This window comes from Embiotoca jacksoni, unplaced genomic scaffold (assembly GCF_022577435.1).
Source record: "Embiotoca jacksoni isolate LCO1_2020_lvr unplaced genomic scaffold, fEmbJac1.0.p SCAF_44, whole genome shotgun sequence".
Taxonomy (NCBI): domain Eukaryota; kingdom Metazoa; phylum Chordata; class Actinopteri; family Embiotocidae; genus Embiotoca; species Embiotoca jacksoni.
Genome location: NW_027185397.1, coordinates 270001 through 282500, shown reverse-complemented (window position 1 = coordinate 282500; position 12500 = coordinate 270001). Strand labels below are relative to the sequence as shown.

General features: G+C 42.5%; 1 protein-coding gene across 1 annotated transcript in view; it reads right to left on the bottom strand.

Annotated features, from left to right (window-relative positions):
* cds1 (CDP-diacylglycerol synthase (phosphatidate cytidylyltransferase) 1) overlaps positions 1–12500 on the bottom strand; it is a 36490-nt gene that overhangs the window by 8848 nt on the left and 15142 nt on the right. The window contains exons 3-12 of the mRNA XM_069169298.1: positions 9894–9990; positions 9713–9810; positions 7055–7194; positions 5402–5460; positions 4429–4511; positions 4033–4120; positions 2653–2721; positions 2125–2277; positions 1807–1926; positions 758–861 (exon numbers count right to left, since the gene is read on the bottom strand). Of these exons, the coding sequence (XP_069025399.1) occupies positions 758–861; positions 1807–1926; positions 2125–2277; positions 2653–2721; positions 4033–4120; positions 4429–4511; positions 5402–5460; positions 7055–7194; positions 9713–9810; positions 9894–9990 (1011 nt within the window). The remainder of the gene's footprint in view (positions 1–757; positions 862–1806; positions 1927–2124; positions 2278–2652; positions 2722–4032; positions 4121–4428; positions 4512–5401; positions 5461–7054; positions 7195–9712; positions 9811–9893; positions 9991–12500) is intronic.

Sequence of the window (12500 nt, the reverse complement as noted above, 5' to 3'; positions counted from 1 at the left end):
CATGTCGATGGTCATCATGTCGATGGTCATCATGTCGATTGTTATCATGTTGATGGTCATCATGTCGATGGTCATGTCGATGGTCATCATGTCGATTGTTATCATGTCGATGGTCATGTCGATGGTCATCATGTCGATGGTCACCATGTCGATTGTTATCATGTCGATGGTCATCATGTCGATTGTTATCATGTCGATGGTCATCATGTCGATGGTCATGTCGATGGTCATCATGTCGATGGTCACAATGTCGATGGTCATGTCGATGGTCATCATGTCGATGGTCATCATGTCGATTGTTATGTCGATGGTCATCATGTCGATTGTTATCATGTCGATGGTCACCATGTCGATGGTCATCATGTCGATGGTCATGTCGATTGTTATCATGTCGATGGTCATCATGTCGATGGTTATGATGTCGATGGTCATCATGTAGATGGTCATCATGTCGATGGTCATCATATCATGCACGAGAGCTTAATACCAGTAGGTTTTCTTTTAAATGCAACAAACATGCGAAGAAAACAAAACTGGTCACATCAATCTGACCCCCCATCAAACCTCCATCAGACCTCCATCTGACCCTCCATCAGACCTCCATCAGACCCTCCATTAGACCCTCCATCTGATCCCCCCATCAGATCTCCATCTGACCCTCCGTCTGACCTACATCTGACCCTCCATCAGACCCTCCATCTGACCCCCCCATCAGATCTCCATCTGACCTCCATCTGACCTCCACTCATCCTCTTACCTGATGAAGCTGGCTATATAAACGTGAGTGAAGGTGGCCATCAGGTACTGACAGTCGAAGCGGTCCATGATGCCCCCGTGACCCGGGATGGTGCTGGCAAAGTCCTGAGGGAGAAATCAGAGAGTCATCTCAGGTGAAATATGAAATACATAGATAGATAGGTCGATAGATAGATAGATAGTTCCTTTATTAATCCAACAAGGGGACATTTTTTCGCTACAGCAGCATTATAGGTACATGTCAGGTAGGATTCAGACTGATAACTAATATATCAAATAAAGATGAATCATTAAATGTGGGTGGTTTAGTAGTTTAATGCTGCATTTTTCGAAGCTCAGCTGTTAAACACATCCTGCCACTAGGTGGAGCTGTGTTACACAGGCACTGACTACATAAACATTAAGGCCCCATCCCATTTCCCATCCCTTGCTTAGGAGTGTCCTCTAGTGGAGCTGGAAGGGGTGGGGCTTAAAATCTTAAACTAAGGAAATGGGATACCACTCCGTGTCAACAGCTGAAATTCTCCAAAGTTAATTATTTATAAGTTTTTAAGTCTCAGGAATTTATGTAAATATGACAAAACTGTATCTCAGATGCTCACAAACTAAACTTTTTTTAATCTGTTTGAACCAGACATAGCTTTATTTTCCCAAAGCTGCTCTTCCAGACTACAAAAACATTCTTAAACATTTTTACAAATGTATTTTATGGACCATTTTTCTTGTTGTTTTGTTTCAATTTCCAAAAGGACTCTTCTACCACTCTGTTTGAAGTCCAAGTCTGAAGATTTAACCCCTCAGTGTCCACCAGGAGAAGATGGCCGTGATGAGTGTGTGCTGCTGTGTGAAAAACAGCCGACGTATCTGTCACTTTAAATCAAATCTCATCTCTTCACTACGGTCGGAGCGGTTTAACCAGTTTCTGCAACAGTTGACTTAAACTGATTTGTGTAACTAGCCTGCAGCTGGAGGTGTGGCTGCTCTTCTTCTGGTGTAATAGTGAAACAAACTTAATCTCTACTGAAAAACTGATACTGAGAAGCTCTTTACTTTTATTTTGAAGGCTCGCTTGAAGCCGCTGGCGAAGAATCCGCCGAACGGTCCGATGAGCGACCCGAACGAGGAGAGGAAGATGCTGTGGATCTGGAAGGGGTACAGGTTCACCGTTTTCTGCAAGCAAAACAAGACAAACACTGACATGTCAATGAATTAACAACAAAAAGCCTGATTTGAATTCATCCCAGTGATGGTGTTCAAATAAAAACTGATAAAACAGGCTTTAATATGAAAAGTGTGGTTTATTTTTATTTATGTTGAAACATTTCATGTGAATCATCTCTTGTACTTCAGATTAAAGGACAGTCTCACCCATCTCAGTGTGTTCTGCACCACAGCAGGAAGCGTGTACTCCTGCATCACGAAGATGTCCGACGGCTCACATTCCACCGTGAAGCCGTTGGTCTCGCTGTTGAAGCCCACAGGACACACGAAGTACTGGAACTGAGACAGGAGGTAGGCCAGCTGAGGGACCACAACACAGGGACCAACATCAGGTCCTCATGATCACGTCTTCATCACAGATAGTTCATGTGGTACAATGTAGGACTACAGCGTGAACTGATCTAAAAATAATCGTCTGTCCTGTTTGGTTTGAGGTTAAATTACAAAAGTTAAACTCATCATTGTTTTGTGTGACAGAGTGATGTAAACTGTCTCTGCAGCTGGAAGCACGATGGGAAACAACTCAGAAACGTCTTTGTTTCATATCTACATTAGTATTCCTGCAGATATCAAACCTCATTTTACAATTGCTCTTCACAGACTTTCCCTCCCTGAGGACGTAGAAAGTGTGTCGAAGGAAGTTCAGACCATGTGATGGAGGCGAAGGGAACTCACAATGAAGCCAAAGACCACGGTGGCGAAAAAGCCTCCGATGAAGCCCTCCCAGGTCTTCTTGGGTGAGAGCTGCGGGGGTAAAGGGGGATGGAGGGTGGGGGGAGGACAGGCCGTCTTTAACATCAACATGACATGAGGGTTTTACTCAGCTTCACCACAAACTGCTTGTGACTTCAAATAAAACTCTTTTCTCCTCACTGACCTCAGCTCAGAGTCACTGAGTCGAGTCTGTGTGGAGAATCAGGATTAAAGGTCAAGCAGCTGACCGACGCCATCTTGGCCGAGCCTGACCAATCAGCAACCAGCAGTGACGTCATCGTTGGTTTGTGAACGTTATGAATCCTCCAGTTCAGATTCTGTCCGTCACCATCTTTGCTAGTTCAGAGCGGTTTGGAGCAGGAAGTGACCATATTTGGACGAGCTGGGGGAGGAGCCAGCGGTGGATCTGACCGATCTGATCGGAAACCTGACGATACTACGTCCCGCCCACCGATAGCTGTAACCTGACTGCACCACAGGCCTGTCAATCAAACAGACACGCCCCCAAAAACAGGTCTTCTTGAATCTTCTTTTCTAATGAATGAGGGATTATTTTCAGATGGACCTCCAGAAAACTAATAAGAAGGAGTGACTTTAGCTAACAACACCGAGATAACTGATGGACACATTTTATTCACTTTGGATTTGATGAGAGAAGTTGAATGGGAGTCTATGGAGCCGGAGGCTTTTTGGAGATGACCTCTAGTGGCACTCGCTGGTATTGCAGCTGAAGACACTTCTGGATCAGAACCATTTTACAGACCTGAAGCTACGAACTCTTTTATATCCAGTCTGAGGTCGGGACCGACTCGCTTTTGGAGCCAAACTCGAAAGGCCACTTGAGGAACTGCAGATTTTACCACTTCATTTTTCAGTCCCAGTTTTGCTGCTTGGTTTCAGACAGTTCAGGTCATTGGACAGTTTGCCTGACTGTAATTCTGTCTGTCCATTCAGGCTGTTGAGAAAACAGTTTTCTGTTGAATGGCGGAAAGGAGGATGAGAATATTTGGAGGAGTCGAACTCATCCGTTTGTTTTTCTGACATTTGTTCGTCACATCTATCGGATCCTCGGGGGACATCTGGAGGTGTACGAAGGACAGATGGAAAATAGAACAGGACAACTCTTCTGGGTCTCCTGAGTCTGACACGTCACCACTGATGCTGCACAGGTTAACCAGGTAATCTCGCGCTCTATTTACTTGTAAACATTTGGGGCAGAAACACTTTCCAAGATTAAGTTAAAGGGCTTCAGAGGTTCTGACTTTAATCCACTTCAGACTCAGAACCAGAACAGATCTCAGTGTGAACAACATAATATTCAGATGACATCGTTGGGTTCACCTTGATGAGAGGAGTCCTCCCGAAGAAGAACCCGAACAGGTAGGCCATGATGTCGTTGCAGATGACGATAGAGATGGGGACAATGAACCTGCGATGAAACAGGAAGTTCAGCTGTGATGTCAGGTGGGGGAGGGGGGAGGGGGTACACAAGAATCTAAATCTGGTACTTTAATGTATTAAAATAGAAAGAGAATGACTTATTTTAATCTTAGAGGAGCTCATTAAAACAGAGTAAGCTTTGTTTGTGACTGATTTGTAAAACCACTGTCGCCTCGGGTCACGTTTCTACTGCTTTAATCAAAGTTCAAAAAGGCACCACAACAGAGAGAACACACTTATGATATGACGCATATGCAACAATAGTGAGAGACAGAAGGGCAGGTTCCTCTGGCTTACCAGATCATTCCTTCAAACAGGTTCTGAATGACAAGGTGGGACTGAGTTACCACAATCAACAGGGTCACATGGGTCCAAGCAAACTGGAATGGCAAACACAAACACAAACACTACAGTGTCACTGCACTGGAATGTAGCCCAGCCTGCTCAAAGTCAGAAACAGAGACGGACACGCGGTGGACGGCGGAGACAGAGCAGCAGCAGGAGGATGGAGACGCAGCAGAATCATGTGACGGCAGGCAGCAGGTGGACAAACATGTCGGGCTAAAATAATCATTTAGAAAGCAGAACTTTGTGACAAAATGATTCAAATGTCCTACAAAAATCAAACTAACAGCAGCACGATGGAACCAGCTGAGACTGAGAAGAGCTCATAAAGTGCCCAATAATTACAGAAAATATTGCTGTGTAATAACCAGATTTATCCCTATTCTAAACTTAATAATGTAGTTCAATAAGAAATATCTGCATTCGTGACACTTTACATGAATTTGTTAGTAAAACAAGCTAATATGAAAATTCAGTTCGGGCCAAAGAAACGTGAAGCACAGCGACGGCAGAAAAAGCCAAACGGATGCATGTGAATGAAGAGAAGCTGAAGCCACTGCAGAAGTCGTGAATTCATCCGGGATTTATTGAGGATTTTATATATTATGTGGTGTTGTGTTTATGAATTTGTACGGCCGCCGTCTTGGCCAGGTTTCTCTTATAAAAGAGATTTTTTTTATCTTTTTAACAACTCACTTCTTCTGGTCCACGTGGACAGATCATCTGTGAATAATGCAGAGTACCAAAAGAAGCAGCATCTCACAGCAGGAGAAAAGAGAAACGAACTTCTGCAGAGGCGACAGCAGCATGTGAAATCATTTCCCAGCCTTTTCTCAGGAGGACACAGAGCAGGAGGCAGCGCAGGTGATGGGCAGTCGGGTTAGTGTGGTGCAGAACAGGAAGTGGTTACTGGGCTGATACACACCATATAAAACTGCAGGCGGTAATGTTTCTTCACTAAACTCAGCACAAACATGCAGAAACCTGTGAAAGAGCAGACGACATGCTGTCAGTTTTTACTCCAACTTAAAAAACGAAATAAAAAACGTGTGTAAGGTAGATTTAAAAATATGAACCACACAGAACAAATGAAATACTTCTTCACACAAACATCTTCATCCTCCAACACTTCACATTTTACTCGACCTGAGAAGACTGAAAACAGACTGATGCTGTTTTCATTTTTAATTAAATGTACAAACACACATATGATGCACTTTCTATAATAAACTGGGACTCAGCTAACACACATACACACAGATTTTTAGAGTTTCTGAACTAAACTACTAAAACTGGCATTTCTGTGCAGCAATTTCTGGTTAGTGATTGGCCAACATTCATGCTGCCACCAACATACTGTATGTGTGATGAACTGCAGTCAGTGGGCTCATTTTTAACCCCTTAACATCCATCATTTATTTTTTACTCAAACAAGGCAGAAGTTCAAAAACTACATTGAAAATTGAGCATCTGAAGTTCCACTCAGTCTGTATTCAGGCTGGTGGGTGTTAAAAGTTTTAAACCTGCATCACAAAATACATTTCGTTCCCGATTTCAAATAGGATGATGTTGGAGCAGATTATTCAGGAAAACAAGTAACTTTAAATCTCTGGATTATAATGTTCATGTAAAAGGACCCCAGTGATGCTTATAAGTAAAACACGATAAACACTTTCTAACTCTGGTTACTGTTGAACTGAACTGCAGTATCAGTATGTAGATATATTTCTTCGTCTTTATTATGCAGCAAAACAAGTTTTGGAAGCAAATTTCTCACTGCAATATAAAATCAAGTTTGTAAGTAAAAATATATAAACTGAGAATATAACTATTTGGACTGCAAACAAATTTGCTCAGTTTTGTTCACAGAATTAAAACCTTTGCGCTCAAAGAAGGGATCGTCATGACAACGTGAAATATAACCAAAGTGAAAGCCGAGTCGTCACTTTTAAAGCATTTCACGAGGAAAGAGTGATATAACGTAAGCAGACCTCTGATGTAGCTCAACACACAGGAGGCAGCTGATCCACCAATAGAAACTCCCGTCTCCTGTGTAAGCCCCGCCCACTACATCCAACTCAACTCAGGTTTTTGATTTGAAAGCAAGTTTTAATTCTGAAAACTAACAAAACTTTCAGAGAAAAGTTGTTTGCACTGCAAATAATTATATTCTCAGTTTATATATTTTTACTTACGAACTTGATTTTTGTTTGCAGTGAGAAATCTGCTTAGAAAACGGTTTTGTTTTTTTTGCTTGCATAATAAACACAAGAACACCTTCATATGTCAGGTGCATGTGTTTCATTAAAAGTAGAAAAATCACAGATATTTTGTCCTTCACCGGGGCTCCAGGATGTGAATCATTAGTTAACGGGTATCTTGATAAAAAGCTTCATCTTTGCTCTTTTACGGCCGCCGGCTGCAGTAAAGCGTGTTATCAGTGGAGGAACGGAGGAATCAGTCTGTGAACTCAGAGGTGAGTTTATTCTGAAAGAGACTATCGGCTCTGCTTCCTCTGCAGGAACGTTATCTGTGTGAAATGTGATGTTGGAGGAAGCAGCACACATCAGAGACCGACCTGCGAGGTACAGAGCGAAGGAGATGAAGCGGTGGTAACGAGCCAGGAACTGCAGAGGCTCCTCCCTCTGCACCAGGGCGCCGAAGTAGTCCGCCACCGTCTCACCGTAGAAGAAGTAGTTCACGCAGATCAGGAAGTACCTGAGCAGAGAAAACAGAGGGAGTTAGTTTACATTTCATTTATGTTGTATTATTCTCAGTATTTGGAGGGTGCATGGTGTATTTATACTGTGAGAGTTTCAATCTGAAATCTGTTAATAATAATAACTAACTTTAGTTCATATAATAAATGCAGCTCAAAGTGCTTCACAGCAAGAAAATCTGTGTTTCACATGAAAACAGATAGAAAGGAACATAAAAATATAGAAAAGAAATCAAATTAAACAAACAACAGCATTTTAAAGGCGGTTAGTTTGTGTTCAGCATGTGTTGGATCACCAGGTTTATCTGTCTACCTGTGTTTCTTCCCACTGAACATTGACCTGCTGTGTGTGTGTGTGTGTGTGTGTGTGTGTGTGTGTGTGTGTGTGTGTGTGTGTGTGTGTGTGTGTGTGTGTGTGTGTGTTGGTGGCCTTGGTGAAAGCAGCATGTTTCAATTAGCCTTCATTCACTTCCAACATGGCAGTGATCTTTGCTCTGAGCTGCTGTCACGTCCTGTGTGTGTGTGTGTGTGTGTGTGTGTGTGTGTGTGTGTGTGTGTGTGTGTGTGTGTGTGTGTGTGTGTGTGTGTGTGGTAAACGAGGCACCGTGCAGGTCAGTGTGTGTTTCTTGAAGGAGCAGCAGAGTTTGGTGAAGTGTTGCCTGTCTATGACTGCAAGTCAGGCTCAGTGTGGACCGTAGAGAGTTTGGAGATATTTTAGTGTCACCTGGGACACAGAGTGAGCGGCCAGAGAGCTGCGTGCTGATTGGTCCGTGACCGGCTGTGTGGACGGATAGAGCTGCGTGCTGATTGGTCCGTGACCGGCTGTGTGGACGGATAGAGCTGCGTGCTGATTGGTCCGTGAGCAGCCGTGTGGATGGACAGAGAAACTGAAACTCTACCGTCGCTACAACTACATGTTAAAAAAAAAAAAAAGGCTCAACTTAAATTTTATCATGTTTAACCACGCCCACTAGTCACTGATTGGTCCGTACTTCAGAATGGACCTTCAGAGAGTTTCCAGACTAACAGAGTGAAGAAAACAAGGTTGGAGCGACAGTCTGGGGATTATTACGACAATAATGACGTTAAAGAACCCTCGATTGTAATATTGCAATTATACAACAAGTTAACATCTAAATATAACATGTCATCTACATGTGTTCATAGAGGGGCCATTCGCTCTCAAAATATAAAACTTTTTGTTAGTGATCTCCGTTTCCATGGCAACACACAGGGTATGACTAAAGACTGGAAAACAATCAGTCCCGTCAGTAAACTCTTATGTAACGTACGTAATGTTTCCTACTCCAGGAAGTAGTCGGACCCTTAGCAACCACCCTAGCAACAGAGAGGATTTCTAGTCTCCAACTGAATAAATACAGAAAAATAGAAACACTAAACTGATCAGCTAGTTCAGTCTGGTTGGAACAAAGATATCTGATGAACAAAGATATCTGATAAACAAAGATATCTGACGAACAAAGATATCTGACGAACAAAGATATCTGACAAACAAAGATATCTGACAAACAAAGATATCTGATGAACAAAGATGTCTGATGAACAAAGATATCTGACAAACAAAGATATCTGACAAACAAAGATATCTGAAGAACAAAGATATCTGATGAACAAAGATATCTGACGAACAAAGATATCTGACGAACAAAGATATCTGATGAACAAAGATATGACGAACAAAGATATCTGACGAACAAAGATATCTGACGAACAAAGATATCTGACGAACAAAGATATCTGACAAAGATATCTGACAAACAAAGATATCTTACGAACAAAGATATCTGATGAACAAAGATGTCTGATGAACAAAGATGTCTGACGAACAAAGATGTCTGACGAACAAAGATATCTGACGAACAAAGATATCTGATGAACAAAGATGTCTGACGAACAAAGATGTCTGACGAACAAAGATATCTGACGAACAAAGATATCTGATGAACAAAGATATCTGACAAAGATATCTGACAAACAAAGATATCTTACGAACAAAGATATCTGATGAACAAAGATGTCTGATGAACAAAGATATCTGACAAACAAAGATATCTGACGAACAAAGATATCTGATGAACAAAGATATCTGACAAACAAAGATATCTGACAAACAAAGATATCTGATGAACAAAGATATTTCTAGTGATGAGCAGGATGTGATGTCATGAGGATTTGACCAATCACATCTTTGGGGCAGAGCTACTGGTTGTATAATGGTAGATATTTAACAGAACATATACAACAGATGTTTCCTGTATCCGTGATACTGGTGTGACCCCAAAACCTTCAATGAGTGTCCGTCATGTATGTTCCTGCTCATGTATCTGTGACAACGAAGAGAATCACCCAACTCTATCCTGTCAATCACGCTGCCATGTTAAGACAAGAGCATGATTTAAAGTATAAATTGTGCAGCGTCGCCCTTTAAAGGGAAACCTCCATTCAGGTGACAGAGTAACTCCAGTATCTGCTGATGAATGTGAAGTCTGTTCTCACCAGCTCAGCGTCCTGAACCAGGGCAGCTCGTAGGAGTGATAGACTCTGTAGCCGATGGTGATGATTTCTTGGAAGCACTTGATTTGGACAGTCATGACCTGAAAATACAAGACGTTAACATAACTCAAAAAAACAAAATAATGAACTAGAAACAGAGTTAACACGTCAGAGCATCACTTACCACTAATATAAGAGTGACAGGTCCCATGTAGATGATGAGGAAGAAGCCTGAAATCATGGCGAGAGACAGAACTCCTCGTATCCAGTAGTTCTTCCATCTGCAGGATGACAGAAGCACTTCACTCATTCATGCTTCATTTCAGTTGACCCAGATTTGACTTGCTGTCAGCTCCATGTCCATATTCAGACTTTATAAAACAGGGACTGCATCAAATTTCACATTAAAACCATGAAATGATGATAGTAGATGATGGTGAGCAGAACCACAGATGAGCTCATGTCCATGAGCTAACTGGTGGAGTTAAAGAGCAGGAAGGCTGATCACCGTGCTGCAGTCACTGGTCCTGTAACTATGGAGGAGTGTGTTCTCATGAAAAAACACCTGGTGGGTGTGTGTCTCTGTGTGTGAGTGTGAGTGTGTGTGTGTGTGTGTGTGTGTGTGTGTGAGTGTGTGAGTGTGTGTGAGTGTGAGTGTGTGTGTGTGTGTGTGTGTGTCTGTGTGTGTGTGTGTGTGTGTGTGTCTCTGTGTGTGTGTGTTGTGAGTGTGTGAGTGTTGTGTGAGTGTGTGTGTGTGTGTGTGTGTGTGTGTGTGTGTGTGTGTGTGAGTGTGAGTGTGGTGTGAGTGTGTGTGTGTGTCAGTGTGCAGCCATGCTAGCAGCTCTGTAATGAAGGTCAGTGAGCACAGCAGTACTTTGAGCTACATGCTAACAGGGAGAAGTGGACAGCTGTGACATCTTCATTGAGCTGTGATTGTCTGTACAAAACTTCATTGAAAATGCATCCAGAACATAATTCAGCCTGAACCAAAGTGATAAACCAATCACAGTCCAGGCTGGCGCTCACACCCTGGTGTCATGGCGCCTGTGACAGTTGGAAGTTGCCCTTTTGATTGGTTGACACCCTAAAAAAAAACAGGTGTTGTATAACATGGAACTGCCTGAGGGCATCAGAGGAGGGAGGGTGGAGGAGGGGTGAGGAGGGGAGAGAGGGAGGAGGAGGGGGAGGAGATGGAGAGAGGGGGAGGGGAGGAGGAGAGGGGGAGGGGAGGAGGGGAGGAGGGAGAGGGAGAGAGGAGGAGGGGGGGGGGAGGAGATGGAGAGAGGGGGAGGGGAGGAGGAGAGGGGGAGGGGGAGGAGGGGAGAGGGAGAGGAGGAGGAGGAGGGGGGGGGAGGAGATGGAGAGAGGGGGAGGGGACAGGAGGGGGAGGGGCATGTTTCAGAAAGAACAACTGAAGGAGTTTGATTTCCTTCTGTGTGAGAGGGAGGACTGGAGCGGTCCGACCCACAGACTGGATATAAAACTACAGACTGGATATAAAACTACAGACTGGATATAAAACTACAGACTGGATATAAAACTACAGACTGGATATAAAACTACAGACTGGATATAAAACTACAGACTGGATATAGAACCACAGACTGGATATAAAACTACAGACTGGATATAAAACTACCAGACTGGATATTAAAACTACAGACTGGATATAAAACTACAGACTGGATATAAAACCACAGACTGGATATAGAACCACAGACTGGATATAAAACTACAGACTGGATATATAAAACTACAGACTGGATATAGAACCACAGACTGGATATAAAACTACAGACTGGATATAGAACCACAGACTGGATATAGAACCACAGACTGGATATAAAACTACAGACTGGATATAAAACTACAGACTGGATATAAAACTACAGACTGGATATAGAACCACAGACTGGATATAAAAACTACAGACTGGATATAAAACTACAGACTGGATATAAAACTACAGGACTGGATATAAAACTACAGACTGGATATAGAACCACAGACTGGATATAAAACTACAGACTGGATATAAAACTACAGACTGGATTAAAACTACGACTGGATATAGAACTACAGACTGGATATAAAACTACAGACTGGATATAGAACTACAGACTGGATATAGAACTACAGACTGGATATAAAACTACAGGACTGGATATAAAACCACAGACTGGATCTAAAACCACAGACTGGATCTAAAACCACAGACTGGATCTAAAACCACAGATTGGATCTAAAACTACAGACTGGATCTAAAACTACAGACTGGATATAAAAACTACAGACTGGATCTAAAACCACAGATTGGATATAAAACTACAGACTGGTTATAAAACTACAGACTGGATCTAAAACCACAGACTGGATCTAAAACCACAGACTGGATCTAAAACCACAGACTGGATCTAAAACTACAGACTGGATCTAAAACCACAGACTGGATCTAAAACCACACTGGATCTAAAACCACAGACTGGATCTAAAACTACAGACTGGATCTAAAACTACAGACTGTTTATAAAACCACAGACTGTTTATAAAACTACAGACTGGATATAAAACCACAGACTGGATATAAAACCACAGACTGGATGTAAAACCACAGACTGGATGTAAAACTACAGACTGGATATAAAACTACAGACTGGATGTAAAACCACAGACTGGATATAAAAGAGTTCGTAGCTTCAGGTCTGTAAAATGGTTCTGATCCAGAAGTGTCTTCAGCTGCAATACCAGCGAGTGCCACTAGAGGTCGGCTCCAAAAAGCCTCCGGCTCCAT